This window comes from Saccostrea echinata, unplaced genomic scaffold (assembly GCF_033153115.1).
Source record: "Saccostrea echinata isolate AGI-Se365-2 ecotype Australia unplaced genomic scaffold, CSIRO_AGI_Sech_v1 ptg000020l, whole genome shotgun sequence".
Lineage (NCBI taxonomy): Eukaryota > Metazoa > Mollusca > Bivalvia > Ostreida > Ostreidae > Saccostrea > Saccostrea echinata.
In genome coordinates, this window is record NW_026889769.1 from 6304417 (window position 1) to 6329547 (window position 25131).

Sequence of the window (25131 nt, forward strand, 5' to 3'; positions counted from 1 at the left end):
TGGTCAATCTTTTTAAACTGATCGACTAGACACATGTTCTGTCATGACAGTGCAAAAATTTGGAAAATGAGTATTAACTGTGACCAAAAAGAGTTTGTTGGACGGTTGATTTACATTTATTTATTCATTTATTATTATATTTTTTTAACATTTCTCTCTCTCTCTCAATTGATGTCAAATGTTTTAAGAGAGTTTGTTGGAGGGTTAACTTTCATTTATTTATTTATTTATTTTTTTACATTTTCCCTTTCTCTCTCTCTCTTCCCCAGTTGGTGTCAAATGTTTTAAGAAAGCTTTTGTACTTTGCAACAACTTTCTTAAATGCAAATGAATATGTATCTAAATTTACACATTTAACAGACACTGCATTTCACAGCTCAAGGATTTCATTTTGTCTTAAACCTCTTAAGTTCTATCCTGATAAATACAAGAATTATTCTATAAAAAGATGGAGAAACTAACCACATTGGAGCGTTCCCTTGTCTGTGTACAATTGTCCATTGTCCTTTAAGCACCACATTAGAAGGGGTAAAATTGATATCTTCACTACCATGCTGAATATCTTTGACTTGTATCAGGTTATTTGTGTTTCCTACAACAAAGCAGTGACAAGAAATTTATCTTATCTTGGTTCTTTGCTTAATCAAGATATACCTTCTTGAATATCATTAATGCATGATTTTGGACAAAATTTTCCAATGGCTATGCTCAATACCATTTCATTTGTAATTCATATCTGATCTAAAGTTTTTACTATAGATCTTCTTTGAATATCAAACAAAACTTGCATGCACAAAATTAAATATGACAGAAATACAAAGCTTCTGAAAGAGTAGAAATTATTACCATTTGTAATATCACTACAGGATATGTTTGTACTTGGGCAACGTTTATCTTGGGGCGCGCACACACAGTGACCCTCGCAAGTCTCCGCCTCACAGCGACGGACCAATGACAGCGATCCCCCTGGGATCTTCTCAAACTTGGAGTGAATTATAGCACTGGACAGACCAACCTGGAAGTAACAGTAATTCTTAATGGGTATAAAATCGAATTTTTATTTGATACATGTATCTTGATATTGAATGTAAATAGGAGCATCAAATACCAACAAAAATGGTCAAAGTATAAAAAAAGGAGGGAGGTGACAGAAGAAAGATGCTTTCACTAAATTTATACCTTGTTCACTGCCCATAAACTGATATATAGAAACTGGATTTGTGGGCCCAATTTAATGGTCTCCATTTCATAAGTCTGAACTTTGCCCTCATCATAGCGGTCCTCCCCAGTATTGGAATGGTCCACTCTCTTGGCAACTCCTGGATTCTTCGAGAGGTTTAGAAAATTTTCAGTTAGTATTCTCCATAACAAATGATAACATATCTTAATATAGGCAATTCTAATATCAACCCATCAAATTTCTCCTTCAAGCTTTAAAATTTGTTATAATGAGGTCATGCTTTTGAAAATATGCATTCAAATTATTTTAATGCCAGCACTTTATAAACATGGATTACAAATGTTGATCAGTCCACTTAAAATTCTGCCATTTGCTGTTACCTGTATGAAAATCCCCCCCCCCCCAATCAAATTTCTCCTTTATCATTAAAACAAATTATCTCCATGTTCTTACTTTATTTAAATCAGCTCCAAGATATGTAGATCCAACATTGATGTAGTAATGGGTGACATCTGAATGTAGATCAGCAAAACCCAGCCAGGCCAGTTTAACAATATAGTGAGACCAGGTCATCCACCCAGACACTGGTCTCTTGAGCTCTGCTGCATGGTCCGTGTCAATAGCAAACATACCTGGAAATAAGATTTTTTTATCACATGGTTTGATACATGTATAAATTTATATAGGTATATAATTTTGAAGGTTTTGGATATTACAATGTTGCTAAAGTCTGAATCACTATATTTTTTTTTTAAATCATTACTAACTGTAGGACAAAATATCTTGATTGGAATATTACGATTTTGTCCCCAGTTATGCCCATATACATGTTCTACCTAAATAACAGATATTGGTATACCTCTATTTGGAGGGGTACTGTCTACCAGGATCCCTGGAGTAGTCGCTGAGGAACAAATCTGAGCCCCATTACAGGAAATGAGGGTCACATAGTAAGTCACCCCATCACTCAGCTTCAAACCACTCAGTATGAAATCCCTTGCAATTCCATTGACCTGTACAAAAAAAAAAATCATGCTGGAAAAATTAACTGTGTTTTTTTTTTTACTCCAACCAGAGTTTCAGAATTACTCAATTTTTTTTTCATTATCTAACCTTTGTGGATGCCAGGTTGAATTCCCCTCCCATGTGAGATTTGACGGACAGATACTGTCTCTCTATGGAGGATTCTTTGTCTTCCACTTTCCATTCTACCTTCATTACTGATCTATAAAACTGTACAATTCCAGCAGTCCCAAAGTCTGTAGATAACTTTGGTCCCTCCGTAATTACAGGTGCTGTTGTGTCAATGATGAAACCATTGGATGTAGAGTCTACATACAATCCTGTGTAGTATTTAGAATTTTTGGAATAATATTTGTTTATACATGTGATTCATCATTTGATCTACAGCGAAATTCAAATTTCTAGATTTACAGACTGAGACAAATGCATTACCTTTTTCCCAAACAGATTAAGAAAGCTAACATTGATTCAGAAGTCTTTTTTTCTTTTTAAGTGTTCCAACAATTCTTAAATTTACTGGTACATGTAATACTAATTCTTAGCCTGACTCCTGACAAACCTGCTCTGTTGTAGGCCCTGACTGTGATATAAATTCTCTGTCCCACAGGAAGTTCTGGGGACAGGTTCACTGCGGTCACTACCTCAGAAAGGTGTACTTCCTGTGGGGGGAGGATCTCACTTCCTCCTGAGGAGTTCCCCACCCACCAAACATAACGATCAAGTCCTGACTGAGGGTCAACAAAACCATACCATTTGGCACCAATAAAATTCCTAAAAATGTTCATTCAAATAAGAACAAGTCCTACATAGATAAAAAGAATTACAGAATGTTTGGAAAGTTACTGAGAAACCTAATAGTGATCATAAATTCAAATAAAAAGTATGTTTTTATTGCCATAACCACAAGACACAGCTCCACCTAATGCATTATTTTCAATTAAAAATTCCAAAATCACATGTCTGATTAAATATAAACCATCCAAAACTAGAAAGTCTTTAATAGCAGCTGCCGATGTTGTGCTTCATGTTGACAATGAAGTGTTACCTGATTGACTGGTATTCTACGTCATGAGAGCCTGTACCATCCATTACAACTCCCATACTAGGTGGACTGTTGTCCATAATAACACCATCAGTGAAGACAGTGGTGCAAAAATCGGCTGTATTACAAGCCATTACAGCAGTGAAGTATTTTAACCCTGCACCAAAGTGGACTTGGTCTAATCTAAATGAGTACACCAAGCCTAGGGTTTGTACTGCTACGATATTGTCACATCCAGGACAGATGCCTACACTGATGAAGTACTCCTTAATGGCAGAATGGGGATCATGGAATCCCTCCCAATATACATTTAAGGCAGACATGTCTGTCTGGAAGTCAATATCTGACTGGTTACCAGAAACAGGTACACCATCATACACATGTCCTGCTATTGGTGGAGATGTGTCAACTACATAGGCCCAAGAGGTGGCAAGGGACATCAAACCAGCTCTGTTTAAAGCCTTTAAATAAGAAAATTTTTATTATCAAAATTATCGGACTGAAATTTGATCTTCAATCACATCCTTAATTAATTGATGTTGCTTGAGGTGGGTTACATTTTATTAATGAGACATAACCTTGACTGAGATATAGTAGGCGTGTCCTTCAATCAGGTCCAATGGATTAAGTTTACTATTTTGTCCACACTCTGTCTCTTCTCTTGTCAATGTCAGTACATCATCATAACCTGGCTGAGAGCCAATTCCCCACATGTAGTAATCTACCTCACTCTCTGGGTCTGTAAACACACCCTTCCAACTGAAAAAAAAAACAAATTTTATTTTATTATTCTAGATGCAAAAAAATAGTTTACTTATTACAAAGATCTGTTCCTATTATTGTAAATGTGGATATTTTTAAAGGGTAAAATTCTGCAATTTCCATGTAAAAAAAGTGTTCACATGGGGTCATTTCTGCAGAACTTACAGAATTCCCTAAATGTATTGGTTAAATGTTTAGTATGGCACCTCTTTTTGAAACAGTCGCAATAAGTTTTGCAAAACTTTATACTCCTTGCAAAAATTCTTCAGCATAAACTTTCCATGTTTACTGTACTGAACTCCACCTGCTGTACTATTCCGGAGTCACTTTACTTTTCACCAGGTTTCATCCATATCCCTTTAATCATATGTTATTATAACTATATTTTCCTTCTTTTTTTTCACTTGTGAAGTCAAATGAAAATAATTTACCAAGAAAACTGAAATGTCTTACCATGCTTCTAATTCTGCATTTGAGACAATATGTCGTCCCGTAATTGTAACAGATTGGTCAGATTTTAGTGGTGGACTTGTGTCAACAATAACTGGCCCTGATGTCTTATTTGTAGTTCTCCCCGCAAAATCAGTGGCTGAAATTCATCACAATAATACACATATTAGTCATATATGTCACAAATCAACATGGAAATATACATTACACTGGTGTGTGATTGTTCCAGCAATTTCATAGGCAAAAGTATCTGTCATTAATGTATTTTCTTATCTGTCGTTCACAGTAAGCAGTTAAGGTTAAATTATCAGTAACTGATACCGTAGATCTGGAAATTTTTACGTCGATTTATTTTTGCGAATCTGGATCAAAAGTCTGTTGATTAATTTTTACGTTTAGAATTTTTGTGAAACGTCGTTTAAACTAAAATGTAAAAAGCTCTTAAAATTTTCGTAAACGTTTGTAAGTTACGCGCCGCCAGGAATAAATTACGAATAAACACATTAAACTACACCAATGTTCAATAATCAGATAAAAATATTAGAAAAGATAAATCACCCAAAGTGTTGAAAGTTTTCATAACATTTTCATAAATCACACATGTCCATAAAATATATATAATCTTTAAGTAATCTTTAGATAAAACCATTTTTTTGTTGTTGATTTTTTTAAGAAAAATATTTTTGCGAACGCAATGCATGCGCAAATTTGCTAAAAATTTATCTACAGCAAAAATTTCCAGATTTACGGTAGTATAACATAAATTACAAAGTAACAATTTACTTTGAATATGCTACTATACCTATAATTGTTGCATAATACACATGTCCACTCTGCAAGTTGAGATTGTGAAGAGCCATGTGATTGACCACACCCACAGAAAAAAAGGCCACCATGTCATTTCCTCCGATAGATGTCCCTGTTACATGTACATATAGACCAAATAATTAAAAACACTGCAGTGCATAGTTTTTTTGTATTTTAACTAGTAGATGCATGCAGCAAAATTGTCTTCTCATATGCAGAAGCATATCTTTTTCATCTGAACTTTATATGAAAAGAGCATGGAAGAGAAATTCCAATTAATGCTTTTTTCACAGTAAATTTAACTAAGGTTGAGACATATTTAGCTACATACTACTTACCAATTCCTAGAACATAGTCCTGAATTCCTGATGAATGTGAATTGGTTTGAAATTCTTCAACATCCAGGAAAGTTTCCCAATTTATGTACATATCTGTTGTAGAAGTCTGCAGGAATATAAATCAGGGAATCAATGTAAAAGTAGGAACATAATCTAATTCCCTCCCCTATAAAAACAAGTGATTTACTATAATTGTGAACTAAAAAAAAGTCAATTCTTTGATTGATCAATGTATATGTATCAAGGTGTGACTCTCAAACCTTAGAGCAGAGGAAAGTTTCAAAAAGAAAATCTCTGTATCTTACCTGATACTTTATACCTCTCACATTGCCTATCCACACCTCTCCAGGAGAAGGAGGAGTTAGATCCACCACTATTCCATCACTACAAATGTCCAGTTGGGGCAGTATCTGAGTCCACAACTCGTGCTTTATTTCAGTATATTCAGTGTGGATACAGACCATGTACCTCTGACCATGGACAAGCTCTCCTGGGCTGAACTTCATGTTGATAAATTCATTCTCTACATGGACACAGAAAAAAGCAATGCTATAATATCAAAAGTCTTTATCCACAAGAGTGTGTTCTATGTTACGAACATTCACCTAGTAAATAAACTAAAAAAATCTTAACTAAATTTTAAATAATGATTTATTCTTCTTACAGTGTAATGTCACAAAAAAACTGTTGCCATTAAAGCTTCAATTATCTCATATCTACTCTTTCTTACTAGTGCTGTCACATTTAATTGCATCTGGGTGGCTGCAGGGGTCAGGCAGGGAGAGGTTGGTGTTGGGAAGGTAATAGGTTGTGACATCCATAGATCTAGCATTCAGCACGGCAGCTTTGTATGAAGTATAACGGAGCTGTGGCCAGACTGCGGAGATGTAATTCATGTTAGGTGTGTAATCCTTGTCTGGGTAAGGCCAAATGGCATTTTCTAAGATAAATACTGGACTTCCATAGCCATCTGAAACAGAAAATTATAAAATAAATTCATCACTTCAATTAATGCCAGTTGCTTCATTAATCCCTGTCCCTTTTCCAAATTTATATGTATAAAACCACTATAATTGTGTTTTGGTATGTGGATCTACCTCTGGTGGAATCTGACTCTCCCACTGCATCCAGAACAAGGTTAGGTTTGATCAGGATTGGGTCGAAGGCTTTACAGTCCTTAATGTCTGTTGATATTGTGGTGAAGAGTTTGGCCTTGTTGTAACCTCTGACACTGAACCTACGGCATTTAGAAAAGTCAAACTCTCCAAGTAGTCCAACCTCAAACTGCATCTGTTGGAGGAATTAACCACAGATTAAATTGCATTTAAAGTTCCTAAAACAAAAATTAAATTTCTGTGGTGCCAATGGATAGGTGTTCTCAAGTTTAACATGGGTTCAAGCAGGCAATTATCCCCATATAATATCTTATTTGCTTGTAGAAAAATTCAGACTTTCTTACCTTGTTTTGAATTTTCTGTACATTTTTAACCTCATTCCAGATTGTATGTGTTCTGCCTACTTCTGATTGGTCAGTTATGGCCCATTCATACTTATCAACTACACTATACTTATCAGTAGCATCTTGGATATCTGGATCATAAAATTCATCCATAGTGACAAAAATCTAAAAATAAAACATTATTTGTTGACAAGACCTTTCAAGATGTATAACAATATAGAAAAGCAAAGTAATAATGAACAAAAACATCAAATAAATGCCCTGGCTTGCACAAGATATACTTCAGTAATTTAAAGATTTTCTTTTTGTATTTAAAGAACTTGAAGTCTTCTGACGTGTGTATACCGTTTCATTTGAGCCAGAACTTTGGGTTGTGTTCCTATGTTCCACAGTAATCTGCCCTTTGCTCGGTGGATTAGCCAAAATCAGAACACCATCACTAAACATTGGGGCATAGCAAGTTGTAATGGCACATAATTTAACTGCAAATCTATATGTCATCCCTGGTTTCAGGTTAAGATCTGTGACCTGGGCCTTATGGTGCTTGTGTATATGTTCATATTCTCTAAATGTTGACCAGACAGCTGTAAAGATGATTAAGATGACTTTATTCTCATTGCATGGAATTTTTTTTACATTACCTAGAGTTCTATGACGATGAAATAAATTTTGTATTCAAATTTGAACTAGCAGAAATTCATTCCCTTTAAGATATTCTTATCATTTTTTTATTCACTGAACATGCTGAAATGATTAAAAAAGTACTTAAACAGTTTTTAAAATTACACATCAATCATCTCACCAATTTAAAACACTTTATATTAATTTATAATTAAGAGTTTTGGTCTTTGAAGCTAAATGCAAACATATTTCTATAATCAAGACTGAAAACAATGAAGTAAACTACACTGTAAATGTAATTATTGTAGTTTGTAATGCAACTATTATTACATTTAAAACTGATATTTACTATGTAGTATTTGAGAGACTCCATCACAAGCCACTCTATATCAAAGCATGATCAGATTTTAAGTATACCTCCTATGGGAGATTTCTCCTCTATAGAAAAGTGAGCGTCTGGTGTGTAGTGAGCTATGGAGTTAGGGACCTCCCAGTAAGCCTCCAGGCTGTTAGTAGACGACTGGTAATCCATGTCCTCAGCACACTTCAGTCTATTGTCCTGGGGAAAAACAACACCAAGCTGTCATTATTTAACAAATGATTGGGAGAAAAGACTTCACAAGTGACAAAGTTTTACCTCAAAATGATGTCTGAAGACTGTTCCGTGGTCAACTGAAAATGGAAGAAAATGGAGAAAGACAATCAAAGATTAAAATTCAATGCTAATGTGCACACACATGTATGAGGTAAAATTTGAGACAGTCAAGCCCTCCTGTTTAAGAGTGGTGCTGGGTTAAACACATTCAAAGTCATTGATTCACTAGAAATAACAAAACTAACTCTTTGAATATCTGTTTTAAGTATCAAGTACATTATATAGAAATAAGATGCTTCATGGTCACAAAATGATTTGAACCATAACAATTAAGATGCAAACCTGTCATGGTACAGTTTTGCCCATCATTGATAGTTATTCCTGATAATACAGCATCCTGTTGAACCATGATCACTCCATCTGATGTCACTTCCACATTTCCTGCCGAGGTTACAGCAGTTATTGTGACATAGTACTTCTACAAATACAAGGTTTTATTCAGGAGAATTGCAGACTAAACGTATTTTAATAATATCATTCTAAGCATTATTATTTCAACCAGACTCCTTTACACTAATTATGACCAAGTGTAAACTTGACAAGCAAAAACAGCAGTTTAATACCTGAAACTGTAGGAGACTGAGGCCAGTCTCTGTATGAGCCAGAGACTTTCCTACATCCTTAGAGGAAACAATATCACTAGCCCCAGGGGCACTGCCAGCCTTAAATAAATAGGTCACATCCAAGTGAGGATGGGAGAAGCCTCCCCATCGAGCTGATAGAGTGGTAGTACTTGTGGTAAAATCTATATCCTCAATGTCCTAAAGAAAAAAAATAAGGTCATTGTTACAATTATGTTTATGATGAAACTGCAAAATCAGGAGAATCTGACATTTCAGGGGTCATAACTCCAACATGGTTGCACAGAATTTAACGAAACTTGCTAGGTTGCTAGATAATGCCATCCTTATTATTTTCCACTTGTAAGCTTTACCTATCTGCATGAAAGTCTGAGTAATATGCACAAAACTGCTTATCACCCCTTCCCTATGTTCTAAATATATAGCAAGTATCCTTGTTTTTGATTGGATCAAAATGAAAATGGGATCATTCGTACAGGACAGCCCCATATCATTACTATAAAGTATCAGAAAAATCTGCTTGTTTCAGAGAATTTTTTTTTATAAAGCTTATGACAACGGATGCTAAGTGATGGCATAACCTCACGGCCCTCTGGGCCAGGTAAGCTAAAAATTCATCTGTAGAACATTTGAGGGACACTAAATGAAATCAATTTATTTACTTACTGTCAAAGGCAGCTGATCTAATTTCTGAAAAAAAAGAAGAAAATATTGAAATGAGAAAAAAATTCCTTCATTTTTTTTTAACAGCATTATCATTTTGTTGTGAAATACCACAAAATATATATCTACAACTAGAAACTCATTGTGAGCAATGAGAGATCTTCCGTCCGATTTGGAAAACAAAAACGAAAATTCAAGTTGAAAAAGTGATAAAAGAATTTCAGACACTCTGGAGATTTAACCCTGGTCGTCGGCTTGAAAATCCAACATGCTAACCATTAACCATTCACTTTTTTGCATCACTTCCTGTCATGACCGGAAGTAACGGCGATACAATATTTTCCCACGATTCAAATAAACTGATGACTGACTATCATTCCTGAAAGTTTTAGACTTCAGTCGTTTACTGTTGCTGAGCAATATTGTGAGAACAAATTCTAATTTTGAGGACAGGTAAACACGCGACACGAAGTTAATTTTATAAAAAAATCTCTGACTTTTCTCTAGACATTTGCAGTATCTAAAACATACATAAAATCATTTCATGTACTTTATCGATAAGCAATATTTATGAGAAGTTAGATATCAAAATAACATAGTTTTTCTCCTAAACCGGAAGTTAACGTTTTTTTCCGGTGGAATCTAACTTATTTTAAAACAGCGAAAGAGATGCAATATTGTGATGCAAGTTTTAATTTAAAAAAAGAAAAGTTTAAATTTTTGATTTCTTTGATCACTTCCTGTGACAAGCGGAAGTGATGACTGACGCGTTGAACCCAAATGGTTTTGCCTACTCCTCAAGGTCAATTACTCATACAGGTTTTGGTGTTTTAATCTTTTCCATGTTTTTGAGAGATCTCTCAGACAACTTCTCATTTTGAGGTCAGGGAAACACGCGACCGGAAGTGAATTTTGAAAGATATTTAAGGATACTCTAGACATTTGCACTCTGAATAACACATTTAAATTTCATTTCAAATACTTTATCTATAACGTGTGACGACCTGAAGTGATGGCTGATGCTCTTAACCCAAATGTTTTTGCCTACATCTTAAGGTTTGTTATTCATATAAGTTTGGTGTCCTAATCTCTTACCGTTTTCGAGATCTTGCTCAGACAACTTCATTTTGAGGACAGAAAAACACGCGACCGGAAGTGAATTTTACAAAGATTTTTGACGTTACTCTAGACATTTGCAGTCTGAATAACATATTTAAAATTCATTTCAAATACTTTATCTACAAAAGAGATTAATGGGAGAGAAAAATACTCAAATTATGTGGTTTTTCTCTTCCAACCGGAAGTTGACGTTTTTGTTTTCAGTGGGACCAACATATTTCGAAACTACAAAAGAGATGCAATTATGTGATATAGGCATTGATTTAAAAAAAGAAAGTTGAAATTTTACGATTTCTTTGATCACTTCCGTAAGCGACCGGAAGTGCCGATGACGAACGAAAAGGGGCAACCCGGCTAGTATCTATCACGAACTTTAATCCCTGAAAGTTTCACATTGATATCTCTTGTCGTTCTTGAGATTATCCGCGGACAAAATGTCATTTTGAAATCAGAAAATGGTCTGTAACTTGGCACCGGAAGTGAATTTCCAAATTTTCTCTCAGACAGATCAAGTTCATGTTACAACACATCTTTCCTGAAAATTTCATGTAAATCCATCCAATAGTCTTCGAGAAATCGCGTGCACAAAATTAGAAAGTCAAAAAAATAAGAATAATAATACAGTGGCTTCCATTTTATCGGATAGCGGTTTAACGAATATTTCGGCTATTTCAATATAATATCAGAGCACAAAACCATTTCTTATATATTTATAAATAATTTCACCTGATATTCTGATGAAAAAATAGTGGAATTTCGTTTTATCCAATACAAAAATTTGGACTATCATAGTGTTTTTTGATAATCAGCACCTTGTTCACACCTCCACAGAGCTCGACATTAACGCTTTTCCGGTACCAGCGAAAAAAAATTACGGACAAGTGAATATTGCTGGGCACTTGTCCGATTGGACAAGTGCATTTTAATATAAAGAAGTCTTCAAATAATAAAAAGAACGACTATTGAAAGTTCATCGGTAAAGACGTAAGCAGTACATAAAAAAACGAACTTCGATCCCGATATGGATCGCTATATAATTGAGTTCACACTCGATCAGGATCGAAGTTCACTAATTGCATCCCAGGTAGCACAAAACATTTTCAAAACATTTTATTGCAGTTATAAAAATGTTTTTTCAAAACATTTCAGAGTAAACATTTTTAAAATGTTTTAAAAACATTTTTCTTTCCCATTGTAACATTTTAAAAACATTTTTGAAAATGTTTTTAAAAGGTTAAAGTAAAATCTTTAAGGAACATTTCTAGAAAATGTTTTTGAAATGTTTTAAAAATGATTCCAAAGGTATGTCTTCTTTACATATATCAAACAGTTTCTTATTACGTTATAATAATGTTTTTAAAACCTGAAATAAAACATTCCTCTTCTACATATATGAAACATAGTAATGTTACGTTTTCAAAACATTTCGAAAGAACGTTGTCAAAATGTTTTTAAAACATTCTCAATATTGCTTAGAGTTTAATATTTAAATGTTTCAGTGTTGGTCGTGAAAATGTTTTTAAAACATTGAACAAAACGTTTTCTCCTCCTACAACTGAAACATTTTATTTATAATTTATGCAACATTCTATAGAAACTTTTTCAAAATGTTTTCAAAAAGGTTAAAGTAAAATCTTTAAGGAACATTTCTAGAAAATGTTTTTGAAACGTTTTAAAAATGATTCCAAAGGTATTCTTGTTTGCATATATTAAACAGTTTCTTATAACGTTATAAAAATGTTTTTAAAACCTGAAATAAAACATTCCTCTTCTACATATATGAAACATAGTAATGTTACGTTTTAAAAACATTTCGAAAGAACGTTGTCAAAATGTTTTTAAAACATTCTTAATATTGCTTAGAGTTTAATATTTAAATGTTTCAGTATTGGTCGTGAAAATGTTTTTAAAACATTGACAAAACGTTTTCTCCTCCTACAACTGAAACATTTTATTTATAATTTATGCAACATTCTATAGAAACATTTTCAAAATGTTTTTAAAACATTTATATCATTGTTAATATTAATGATTTGTTTATTTTCAAAGTATGTTGTAAAAATGTTTTTAGAACATTGACTATAACGTTTATCCTTTTAAGGACTAAAACATTTTATTTAGCATTGATGCAAAATTTTTTAATGTAATTTCCAAAATGTTTTAAAAATATTCATGACTAACCCAATTTTTTCCCGAGAAAAAATATTATCCCTGTATTTTTCTTTCTTTTTTCAAAAATTCTTATTGAGTTGACAGACATGTAATCAATACAAAGTTCACTGAATAAAGTAAAGATACTTTAATTTAAAAAAAAGAAAAAATAATAAGCAAACAGTTTACAATAATTAACACAGCCTGATTTTTGACGTCGATCTTGTCTGTTTGCATCATATTTCTTAAACTCCAAGACAGCAGATTAGGAGTGGCTACACTGGTCAGTTTCAGTGTCATGATAACCTTGTTATGCAATTCTCCTGCTGGGCAGCGCGTTAGAGAGTATAGTGGTTTGCAGCTTATCTACGCCAAAATTTGAATTCTGGTAAACAGGATGTGTGCGTTTTCTTGTTGCTGATTTTCAAACAAGATTTTTGCATCATATAAGCCAGAATTAGCGCTGGATTATTAACACCTGCTTTGTGAGTATAATTTCTTCAGAGATTTCAAAAGATAATTTTTAAAAGTGACTCTTCTGTTACCAGTACATCATTTTATTTCTGAATACATGTATACATATGAGTAGCAGAACAAAGCTATTATGTATTTGAATTTGAATACTTTAGAAAACAACAAATATGCCTCCTTGTCTTATGTTGATCAAAATTCAAAATATCTTATTATTGAAACATGAAATCATATTGCAGTTAGATGACAGTTCCATCAACAGACTTGAATTTCATTCAAATAGCCACGTTTGAAAGAACCGCCTCTAGCTGATAAAGGCATTTTTTTGTACGTAAATATCATTGCTCTTCAATAATATTATTGTGTTTTAGTTATGAACATGCAACAACTCTAATTCTTTTCATTAATGCAAATGGAAAATTTTATGTGATTTTATTATTTAAAAAAATGTTCGTGTACATTTTCATTATTTAAAGATCTGATGTAGACGGATGACTTTAACACTGTTGCCTCTATGTTTACAGATTCTGCTTTACAGAAAAGAGCTTCTTGTTCAATTCTTTCCTAGGACAGACTTCTTGTGAACTTTATTAATGTGTGCGATTCCATTTATATAATAGATCCGCCACTCTGTGGAACCTACACATGTACATGTAGATACATGCTTTTTGGGGGATCGTAAATGATAACAGTGACCTAGGTCTGTTTATTCTTTCTAGTTGGAAGGATTTATGTGATTCTGCTGTTTTGAAATTCAGAGAATGGATTTTTTCCTTTAAAAATACCTGTTGGATTAAAACAGAATAACTCAAAACTTGTACTGGAAATAGAACTAAAATATGTGTTTCATATTAAATAAGGATTTGTATTAAAATTTGTAAAAAGTGAATTCATTCAGATGTGATTAATTAATTAAGCTGGAATGTATGAAAAGCGCTTTGAAAAATCATACAAATGATGTTGATATCATTTAATGAAAACGTTAAGTGACATTTTAGGAAAGAGATGTCATTGCGACATTAGGGTAAAATGTTTTAAAAACGTTTTAAAAACCATACAAAATCACGTGACTAAAACATTTTCAAAAATGTTTTCATAACATTTTAATAAAATGTTCTGATAACATTTGCTGAAACATTATGCTAAAATGTTTTAAAAACGTTTAAAAAACCATACAAAATCACGTGATTAAAACATTTTTGAAAATGTTTTCATAACATTTTAATAAAATGTTCTGATAACATTTGCTGAAACATTATGCTAAAATGTTTTAAAAACGTTTAAAAAACCATACAAAATCACGTGATTAAAACATTTTTGAAAATGTTTTCGTAACATTTTAATAAAATGTTCTGATAACATTTGCTGAAACATTATGCTAAAATGTTTTAAAAACGTTTAAAAAACCATACAAAATCACGTGATTAAAACATTTTTGAAAATGTTTTCGTAACATTTTGAAAATGTTTTAAAAACATTTTAAAAATGTTTTTGTGCTAGCTGGGATACTACTGCAAAGGAGGGCATGAAGTTACGTCGAGTTACGAAGTTTAGGTTCTGTTTGATGTTTGTGAACATTTATGTTGTTGTCAGGATAGAAAGTCTAGATAAAAGTTTGTTTTCATGTGTTTGTTGTATTTATCAATAACATCACGAATGAATCACATGTAATGGACTTTATATTAGTTTTCAAGTTGACAGTATTGTATCTTTATTGAACAAATTTCAGACCAGTGAAGTTGAAGTTCGGACAAGTAAATGTCTTGGTCACTTGCCTGATTGGACAAGTAGGGGAAAAAATTAATGTCGAGCCCTGCTCCATCTTCGTATGTGAAGCCTTTGTTTACAGTTTGACACCAATTACCTTGACTGGCTTGAGTACGACAATGAGGGGATAAGTTACGCCTGGACGCACACAGGCACCTTACCTGTGTCAATAGTGGGCATAGTAAATAGATATGTTTTGATTACAGTTGTGGTGATCAGCTTGGGTTCAATGATGCACTTCTTAATTATGACAGTTATCTGCAATTTTTTCGGCATGAAATTTTAATTATTGAACTGATTAGCTTGTGTATGACAATTTGCTTGGATAATGAAATAACCCTATTCAATCATTTAACTTGGTAAATTGGCTTAATATTTATTCACTTTTCAGTGCAAAATTTATGGTAAAAATCACAAATGGCTCGTTCTATAAAAATACGTCTCAAAATTCATACCAACTTTCTCGACATGGCTCTCAAAATCTCTCTTCAGCAGACAAGAACGAGACTGGTAAACTCACACACAGTATAAAATACGTAACCGTATTAAAGAAACAAATCAAAAGGAAACAATTACATATATTTAATATTTTTGTTTATTTTCAATTTACAATCTATCCAGGGAAAAATAGTTTACGGTTATTAGTCAAGCATTTAGTCTACTTCCTTTTCCAAAATGGCGACCATCGAAGAAGGAATGTAAACATGTGCTGAAGAAAGATGGCAATAACTATCAAAGAATATACTCTATACGTCAATTTATTTGATAAAAAATTTCATATTAAATTCATAAGTAAGTGAAATAAATTATTTTTAGTAAAGTCATTAAGTAAACATGTCAAAAGAAAACAAAAGTGCAAGCTTGAAATTTGCTAGCAACGATGTATTATCAATACATGTAGCTCTATACATCTATCTTTGGACTCGGTATGGAGCAATCGGCTATTCTAATTTTCGGCTATTCGGATAAAACTATGCTGACAACTTGACTATTCGATAAAACGGGAACCACTGTAATAAGAAGAAACAGTAGAATCACTATAGGTCTTCCTTGAAAACGGAAGACCTAATTATAATATATAAACATCCAGTTGGTTTTTACTTCAACACTTACTGAATCAGATGGAATGTCTAAGACCACCCCTTTAGCAGCTAGCTGTACATCATGTATATAGGGATTTGACACTCCATAACTGGTCAGGCCTGCAGAGTTCTCTGCCTTGACTGTGAAGTAGTATGTGTGATGTCCATGGACTCCCCATTCTGTATCTGATACCTTGATAGCAGTACAGGTCGGGGGATTTCCCACCACACAGGATCCACCACTCCTCAGAGAGATAAAGGATTGAACATCTGTTCCTCGTGGTGTATGTCCTATATAATTTGGACGGAATATGAAAATTTTGCATGTTCAAATAAACTACAGTAAAACTGGGTTATAAGGAACTTGGTTATAAGGAAATCACGGTTATAAGGAACTTTAACTTTGAATCCCCTGGGCAACTTTTCACAATGTTCCTTACACTGATATAAAGAATCTCGGTTGTAAAAAAGTAAAATTCGAGGTCACAGTGACATTCCTTATAATAAAGTTTACTGTAAATGAATGATTTAAATATCAATATTTTTATGCCCCCGTAATCGAAGATTCGGGGGCAAATGGTTTTTGCCCTGTTCGTCTGTCTGTCTGTCTGTCTGTTTGTCTGCAAAAACATTAACCTTGCCCATAACTTTTGATTGGTTGGAGCTATGGCTTTCATATTTCACATGTATATTCCTTGTGACAAGACCTTTCTTTGGGTACCATCACATTTGACCTTTTGACCTTGGAGTTTGACCCACTTTTGCAAAATATTTTGAGACTTTAACCTTGGCCATAACTTTTGATCACTTGGAGCTTGGGCTTTCAAACTTCACAAGTGTATTCCTTTTGAAAAAGCCTTTCTTTGGATACCAACATCTTTGACCCTTGACCTTGACTTGGAGTTTGACCTACTGTTGAAAAAACTTTAACTATAACTTTAGCCATAACTTTTGAACAGTTTAAGCTAGGTCTTTCATGCTTTGCATGTGTACTCCTTGTGACAAGACCTTTCTTTGCATACCAACAACTTTGACCTTTTGACCTTAACCTTGGAGTTTGACCTACTTCAAATTTGAAAAATTTTAACCTTAGCCATAACTTTTGAACAGTTAGTGCTATGGTTTTCATACTTCACATATGCATTCCTTGTGAGAAGAATTTCCTTTAGATACCAACAACTTTGACCCTTTGACCTTGGAGGTTAACCTATTTTTGAAAAACATTAACCTTGGCCATAACTTTTGAACGGTTGGTGTTAGGGCTTTCATACTTCACATATGCATTCCCTGTGACAAGACCTTCCTTTAGATACCAGCAACTCTGACCCTTTGACCTTGACCTTTAAGTTTGACCTACTTTTGAAAAACTTTAACCTTGGCCATAACTTTTGAACAGTTGGTGTTAGGGCTTTCATACTTCACATGTATATTCCTTGTGACAAGACCTTGCTTAGGATACCAACAATTTTGGCACTGACCTTGACCTTGGAGTTTGACCTACTTTTAAAAAATTTAAACCTTGGCAATAACATTTGAACGTTTGGTCTAGGGCTTTCACATTTCATGATCATGTGTATGACTTGTGACAAAAACTTCCCTTGGGCACCATTTGACCTTGACCTTGCCGTTTTACTTACTTTGAAAAAACTTTAACCTTCGCCAAAACTTTTCAACGGTTTGTACTAGGGCTTTCAGATTTCACAGGTATATTCCTTGAGACAAGACCTTTCTTTGGGTACCAACATTTTTGATTTCTTGACCTGGAGTTTGACTTGCATTTAAGAAACTTTAACCTTCGCCATAAGCTGCCATTCGGGGGCATCAGTGTTTCACAAACACATCTTGTTGTTCTAGAGTTCTGTAATACTAAATCCTAAAATATTTTGTTTTAAATCTACATTTTTACATTTACCATCCCTTCTTCAATATAAATCTTATGATAAAAGTTATTAAGCTTCCTGGAAAAAAAAATATTGACTGTTTCTTTAGAACATTAAAAAAAAAAATTCATTGTTCTTCATTTTGCTTACCAATAGCAAACTGAAACTTAAGTGTAAAAGGTTCTTGAGGATCAGAGAAGGCTCCTGGACTCCAGGTAGCTATGAGGGATCCATTGAAATGTGTCACAGAAATTGACCCTGAAAAATCTGGAGGAGTGGTGTCCATAAAACAAGGACCAATGGACTGAAAAATGCAACAGGTTAACTTGAAAAATGACAAGTATATGATGTTTTCAAGAATAAACTTCAGTTTATCAAGAAAAGCAAGCAGTTTTCACACAAATAAGTTAATGAATATAGTCTTAGTTTTGAAAAAATCCCCCCCCCCATATTTAAGATTAAGTTTTATGAGTACCAGGCTGTGAAATAGTGTGTATCATATTTTAGAATTAATAAACCTCCTGTGGCTACCTGAATCCCTTCCACGTTTGCCTTGCTGATTGTCTTGATAAGAAGATAAAACTCTGTCCCATCTGGTATATCAGTGTGAGGAATGCTGATGTGGGGGTGTTGTTTGGTACTTCTGAAGGCCATAATGTCAGGGGCAGGACTCCCACTGGAGGAGGAGAAGCCCACTTCATAGTCATGGACGCTACCTGGATTGTCTACAGCTTTCCAGCTCATGTACACCTACATAAATCAAGAAAATGTGAATTGTTATAGGAGCAAAAACATTTGTGTAAATTGCGATTCCTCTAAACCAACAGCAAATACACACAGCTTGTAATCGTTCAACAAATTTACAGTGGTTCCACATTATAAGGCTTTTCCTTGATTTCTTTTTCTAATTCTTACGCTTTGTATCAATTTCTAGAAAACCACCACAGTTACATTTAATTTCATACTGCAAAAATATTTACGTTATCTTATTTTATCCTATATTTTGTAGTTAAATTAACTTGCCATGGATGATTTAGACAGGACTGGGTTGAGTGAGGCTGGAGCACCTGAGGCGTTGGCACAGAATATGCTGCCATTCACCCCCACAAAGGTACCATCAGAATTATGCTCAGCTGGTAAAATGTCAGTGTAGTTCAGAACTGTAGCTTTGGTCCTAAGGAAATAAACAACCTAAGCTAATCTAACATGATAGATTAATAATTTACTGCATTTTATTAAAAATTGAGAAATAAATTTCAATTAATGATTTGTTCTGTTTTTATTTTAAAACACTGAAACATGTACATGTTTATCAGGTTTTTTCCGCCTCATGTTTTTTTTCTGCAAATCAGAACCTAAAACAGTGTATTAAGTTTACATTAATTAATTTTTCATTATTTCAAAGTCATGAAAACATAATTCAAGATTATTTAAATCTACAAAGAATTAGTAAAAAAAAGCCAGCATGTGTATGTGAAACTATTTTAAATGAAGAAACAATTTACACGAGTTTTAAGTTACTATCACAATTTAATCAAATCCCAATATGAATGATATTTCCGTTTTTCTGAATCCATTTCTGACGATCTCAAGTTTTGTTCACATTTAATCGAAAAGCTTTGTCAGCTCCAAGTGGCTTCATCCAGGTGAGAGATAAATCAACCTTCATTTTGTTAATTTCCAAAGACCCACTCAGCTGAACACACACCTCTGCCATGTTCCCTCTCTTGAATTCATTTTTTAAAAAGATTTTGCACCTCTGTTTATGTTCATATGAAGTAAATCTGTACATTTTGCCACAGGTAATGTAAATGAGTCAATTTGCAGACAGTAAATTTTGCCATTAATTCCTCTGCAATCTGTCCTTGCATGGAAACAGTCAAAGATCACCACAGCAAGCTGGCCAAGTGGTAAATTGCAATTACATGTATTCTTCACTTTGTTTACATACGGAAGAATAATTTTGTTGATGTAGTTTTTTTTTATCGTTCTCCCATTGCCCAAAGATTTTCGGATTCTGTAATGAGAAATCCATCTGGAAACTCGAATATTGGATGGCATTTTGTCGTTTTCCTCTGATTTATCAGATACGTATTTCTGATATGTAAGAAATTCAAATTTTCATATTTTAGATGTAGTTCCCTTGTGTTTCAATAAGTCCATCTTGGGAAAGGGTCCAATCTCAATACTGTAAAATCACTTATTTTTGTGATTTAAGAACATATTACTGATTTGAGGGGATTTGAATTTGTGGTCAAAGGTGACCCACTGTACTGTGGTACGAAATTTTAACATTTCGTGGGGGATATGAATTTGTGGGTTTCTTTATACCATGAAAACAACAAAAATTAACTCCCATGAAAATTAGTGATTTCACAGTATCTCAATCTCAATATGTCCGTTATCCAGTATTACTTTTCTGTATAATATATAATAAGAGACAGATAACTCTATTAAAAAACAAAACTTTGTACTAATTAAATTAACATTGATTCATTTTCAGTTATTCGGATATCATCCCAAACAAAATGGATAATGGATACCGGCGGAAAAAAACCTGATACACAGTAGGTCAATGTCAGATATTAACATATCGAGCATCTAATCTAAATTATTACAAACTAATTAAAGTAGATGCAGCATAATGAACTAAACAGCTACAGCATATTCTGAGGATGTGAACACAATCAGCGAGTTGAAAACTTACATGCACTCTGCTGTTACATTCTGAATCAGCCTCCTAAACCTGTTACTGGTGACAATCCAATAGTTTGACCTGCTTTCATCGGTCACCAATCCCCCTGTGACTGTAGCTCCCTCTATGTTGACTTCCTGTACCCTGGGGACGGCAGTGGTCACTGTCACCCCATCAGAACAGACAGGCTCTGATGGCTCTAAAGCCCGGTTATAAGCTACCACACATATGTAGTAAGTGCCCTCGGTTGAGACTGTATGGGTGGCATGCAGTGAGTATGTTTCATGAAGCTGCATGTTTAGAAGAGAAAAAACATTATACATTAGATTTTCCCTGAAAATTAAGCCTACATTAGATTTTTTACATTAAGATACATTAATTTTCTGAGGTGAAAAATTAAAATATGCAATTATATGTAAACAAGTTATAGAATCTTTTTTATTAAGCTGTCTTTCATTTCACAATGACTGTACATATATACGTGTAGATCAAGAATCATTCGATGGTATATAAAATTACAAGCAATATACCATGGAGCTTCCGGTGTCTAATGCAAATGCTGTGCCAGGGATGGGACTGGTGTTAAATCCATACTGATAGAACAGCACCCCACTCTCCCTGTCAAAGAATCCCTCCCAGTGGGCGGTCAGGGTCTTACTCTGCTGGTAGTCCACTTCCTCTGTCCCCTGGACCCCATCCTGTACAGAACCAGGGTGGGGTGGTGATGTGTCTATAGTTATCTGCAATTAATCAAAGCCATAAACAACTCTAGCAAACAAATAATGTAACATAGGAGTAAAGGTCATAAAGAACTGTTTCAATAAAAAACCTTTTAAACAATAACTCTAGCTATTGTAGTATTCCCCTTATACACTACGATACAATGAAACAAATTCAGAGAGCCTTAATCATGAACAAAGGAAACTTCACTGCAAATCCTCAAGTACAAATTTTTAATAATAATTCCCATGAGGGACCACTTCCCACTGCCTGGTATTTTATATTCTTATCATAGTGTACATTTCTTTCAAGAAGATATATTTAATGAAGACCCAGCTGGCTTTAAATGATCAATCATAATACTTATTTTCCTACCTTTTTTGACAAGATTGTGGTTAATTCTGCTTTGTTTGTTGCTGAGACTTCTAGATAATACTCCCAGTCATGTACACCTGACTGCATGCCATTCTTCAGACCCCCCTGAGCCTTCACAGCTGGCTTCACTTGGAAGTGTTTGTGGTAGGCTCCCCAAAAGGGAGTCACATAGCAGTTAGCTCCCCTTGCATAACTACCATACTTGGACTGACAGTCAGCTAGAGTCTGTATAAATTAAGAACATGATAAAATCAGTCTTCAATTAAAGTTTTTAAACTAATAATAAATTCACACTTGAAAGAAGTCATCTGACCATGTCAAAAAGTTACAGAATCTAAATTATCAACAAGCAATCTTGAATCCATTATATATTGATTTATTTAGTATGTATGCTTACAGCAGCCTGTCCTTGAGCAGGAATATCTTCATGACCATGTAGTAGCTCAGTTCCTGTGAAGTTGTCAAATAGTCGCCATGATATCCTATCTAAGCCACTGTGATAGTCATATGCTACCCATTCCACACTGAAATGCAGACCCAGATTAAATTGAGCTTATGATCTTTAATCAGTTCATCATAATCTGCTCCATTTATCATTACTGGATTTTTTGATCATATGGTTTAGTCTCAGTAGGAGGTCAGCCTATGGGAGCTAACCCCTGAACCCAGAGGACACAATTTGGAAGTGCACATATTCAACATTTTACTGGATATTCAGCAAAAAAAAACAAAAAAAACAGCTGAATTTTTGCATCTCAAACACCGATTGTAACATGTATCTCAAATATCATGCATATTTTAAAGTGATTCAGTGGAAGTTCCAAGCACTTATTCTTTCAGTATTTTATCCTCAATATCTTGAACCCTTGGATATCTTGAATTTTTTTCTCAGTCCCATCAATTTTGAGATAACAATGTTTGACTGTATGTACAAGAGTCATATTTCAACTTCAGTATATATTCAGTTAAGCCCTTTCCTAGAGGACAGAACTCCAAATCCATGGGCTATAAATCTTAAAAGGCCATTGCTCACATTTATGTGAACATTTGTCTATCAAATGTCCAGGAGTAAAGACTAAGGATCTTAAAGGTCCATGGGTACTGACAGTCAGGCCTTCCATAGTAAAATATTTGTTTGGGGGGATTTGGGATGTATCAAACCAAGGCCGGAGAAAGGGACAGAATTTTTTCACCCAAATTGAAGTTAAATTAAAAACTGGTGATAAAAATAGCAGGAAACAGTGGAGACGTTCTTTTAGGGTCATTTTTGGTAAAAAAGTATCTCCCGTCAAGACAGGAACCCTTTACCTATTGTTGCTCTTTAACAAATTGGAACAGCAATTTCTGAAAAGAAGCTGATAATGTTGAGAAGTCTAACAGACACTGTACAAAGATAATCAAGAAAGGCATGGCAATCTGTCACCCAAGTGACTCAGGTGAATAAAAAATAATCATATATGTACATTTATGATACAATTTATGACATTCATTGAAGATTAAAACTAGTTTAAACTGTAAAACATAGACATCTATCACCTGCACTAATGGCTGATAACTTACATCATTTCTGCGAAATCTTCAACTCTGTGAACACTAACATTAAGCCTGTCTCCTCTTGTTAACCAGAGATCCTCTATAATAGGGGGCGTGGCATCTCTGTACACAGTCACTTCCTCCTCTTTTGTCTTGGACATATAATCTATAGCCTTTACTGTAGCGGTCAACTTATTGCCATCCACCCAGGTTACAGTCAGGGTCTGTGCCTGATTCTGAATATTGGACACTGAGGTAAGGGCCTGAGAATCCTGTGGACCACTGCTGTCATACACCTGGTAAGCTACCTGAAATTCCACAATTCCTGAAAAAAAGAAAATTATTATAAAACTTCAGTACAATTCTGTAACTTCATAATCACTAAAACAAAATATTATGCATGGATATACCGCTTGATAATAAAATCTTTTCCCTCATCTTTTTGGATAAGGGATAAAAATTACATACCAGTTTATAAAATACATAATTATATCTCATAATCTCTACTTTATAGCATTTCAAATCTTATTTTCTCCGTTTTAAGTTCACCATTAGATATGTTAAGGGCTGAGGAAAATAATTTTCACTAGCACTTTAAATCTCGTAACATTATCCTTAAATTAAGAATGCGAGGGATGCCTTAAAATATTGACAGCGGAACATAAACACACCATGGACATTGTTGATGGCCTTGACCTGTCTCTCTCCATAATGATCATCATATTTATCCTCTATTGCAAAGTGAGATTTGACTTTGTTGAGCCAGCGATTATCCTCGTGTCGAACGTTGTAGAAGCGATCTGTCCATCTGACTACTATAGTATTTGTGTCTTGTACAACCCACAGATAATTTGTCTCTGATGAAGCCGTGACAACACGAGTCACCTTGTTGGATTTCTGGGTAATGATGGACTGGTTGTCATAGAAAACCAGCTTCCTGGATGTCTTATGATTCCCGGCTTTATCAAAGGCTGAAAAATGTATGGAGAACATTCCTGGGTATGGCAATGTAACGGAAGCCTGTAATTAAAGCAAAAAAGATAAGGCAGAGATTACTTCAACAGTAATAAACTAGGAAAGAATGAAGACTTTAGATTTCAAAGTTCTTTCATGGCTTAAAACTTTAAAACTTTCAAGTTTATTATAAGTATTGCCTGGATAGCCAATATGCAACTTGTAGTTTCTGCAGTTAATTTTTCACATTGATTTTTTTCCTTTTATCTTTTTTATTTAAATGAATTTGGATGAAATAAGTAAATTAAGTGTACTTTTTAAAGGTATAGATCTAATAGAATAAAGTCCAAAGAAAATTTTTTATTAAGTAAAACCTTCAAATTCCTTCTACATACTTACACTTGGATCAGTGAGGCTTATGCTAGTTGGGCTCTTGACTACTTTTCCCTGGTTTTCTCCTAATTCAGATCCATCATGGCCGAGTTCATACATTTCATATTCATACCTCAACAAGCCAGACAAATCATCAGTCCAGCCATCCCATGTCATTGTTATGCTGGGCTGTAAACAATATGATTGTTAATCATCAATAGTGTGAAAAATTGGTTTTCAGATACCACATATAAGAGACATCTTATTAGGCCAAGAAAAAAAAAAAGGATATTGTTTTTTGTGACACACCATAAAAATTAGGGTCAATAGTTAAGTTTGCTTTTTATATAATTTTTAATGTGTTTAGGAAAAAAAAACAAGAACAGGCAAAGATTTCCATAACATGGTAATACAGTAAACCTCGTTTAGCA

At 34.0% G+C, this 25131-nt stretch overlaps 1 protein-coding gene and 1 long non-coding RNA gene across 2 annotated transcripts in view; one reads left to right on the top strand and one right to left on the bottom strand.

Annotated features, from left to right (window-relative positions):
- The window catches only part of LOC133189854 (uncharacterized), a 65976-nt gene that overhangs the window by 15232 nt on the left and 25613 nt on the right, over nucleotides 1–25131 (bottom strand). Inside the window, exons 11-43 of the mRNA XM_061325247.1 lie at nucleotides 24728–24889; nucleotides 24046–24394; nucleotides 23402–23699; nucleotides 22239–22365; nucleotides 21842–22066; nucleotides 21277–21486; nucleotides 20759–21036; nucleotides 19075–19225; nucleotides 18583–18801; nucleotides 18202–18355; nucleotides 16203–16462; nucleotides 9585–9608; nucleotides 8901–9098; nucleotides 8620–8755; nucleotides 8320–8354; nucleotides 8100–8241; nucleotides 7407–7645; nucleotides 7062–7226; nucleotides 6700–6892; nucleotides 6333–6572; nucleotides 5908–6125; nucleotides 5603–5708; nucleotides 5260–5376; nucleotides 4461–4596; nucleotides 3824–4004; nucleotides 3249–3706; nucleotides 2763–2974; nucleotides 2294–2523; nucleotides 2040–2193; nucleotides 1634–1812; nucleotides 1180–1326; nucleotides 847–1015; nucleotides 463–592 (exon numbers count right to left, since the gene is read on the bottom strand). Coding sequence (XP_061181231.1) covers nucleotides 463–592; nucleotides 847–1015; nucleotides 1180–1326; nucleotides 1634–1812; nucleotides 2040–2193; nucleotides 2294–2523; nucleotides 2763–2974; nucleotides 3249–3706; nucleotides 3824–4004; nucleotides 4461–4596; nucleotides 5260–5376; nucleotides 5603–5708; nucleotides 5908–6125; nucleotides 6333–6572; nucleotides 6700–6892; nucleotides 7062–7226; nucleotides 7407–7645; nucleotides 8100–8241; nucleotides 8320–8354; nucleotides 8620–8755; nucleotides 8901–9098; nucleotides 9585–9608; nucleotides 16203–16462; nucleotides 18202–18355; nucleotides 18583–18801; nucleotides 19075–19225; nucleotides 20759–21036; nucleotides 21277–21486; nucleotides 21842–22066; nucleotides 22239–22365; nucleotides 23402–23699; nucleotides 24046–24394; nucleotides 24728–24889 — 6242 coding nt within the window. The remainder of the gene's footprint in view (nucleotides 1–462; nucleotides 593–846; nucleotides 1016–1179; nucleotides 1327–1633; nucleotides 1813–2039; nucleotides 2194–2293; nucleotides 2524–2762; nucleotides 2975–3248; nucleotides 3707–3823; nucleotides 4005–4460; nucleotides 4597–5259; nucleotides 5377–5602; nucleotides 5709–5907; nucleotides 6126–6332; nucleotides 6573–6699; nucleotides 6893–7061; nucleotides 7227–7406; nucleotides 7646–8099; nucleotides 8242–8319; nucleotides 8355–8619; nucleotides 8756–8900; nucleotides 9099–9584; nucleotides 9609–16202; nucleotides 16463–18201; nucleotides 18356–18582; nucleotides 18802–19074; nucleotides 19226–20758; nucleotides 21037–21276; nucleotides 21487–21841; nucleotides 22067–22238; nucleotides 22366–23401; nucleotides 23700–24045; nucleotides 24395–24727; nucleotides 24890–25131) is intronic.
- On the top strand, nucleotides 13042–13951 carry LOC133190003 (uncharacterized). Its single transcript, XR_009721547.1, has 3 exons — nucleotides 13042–13336; nucleotides 13562–13649; nucleotides 13847–13951. It is a non-coding gene; the product is annotated as an uncharacterized LOC133190003 (long non-coding RNA).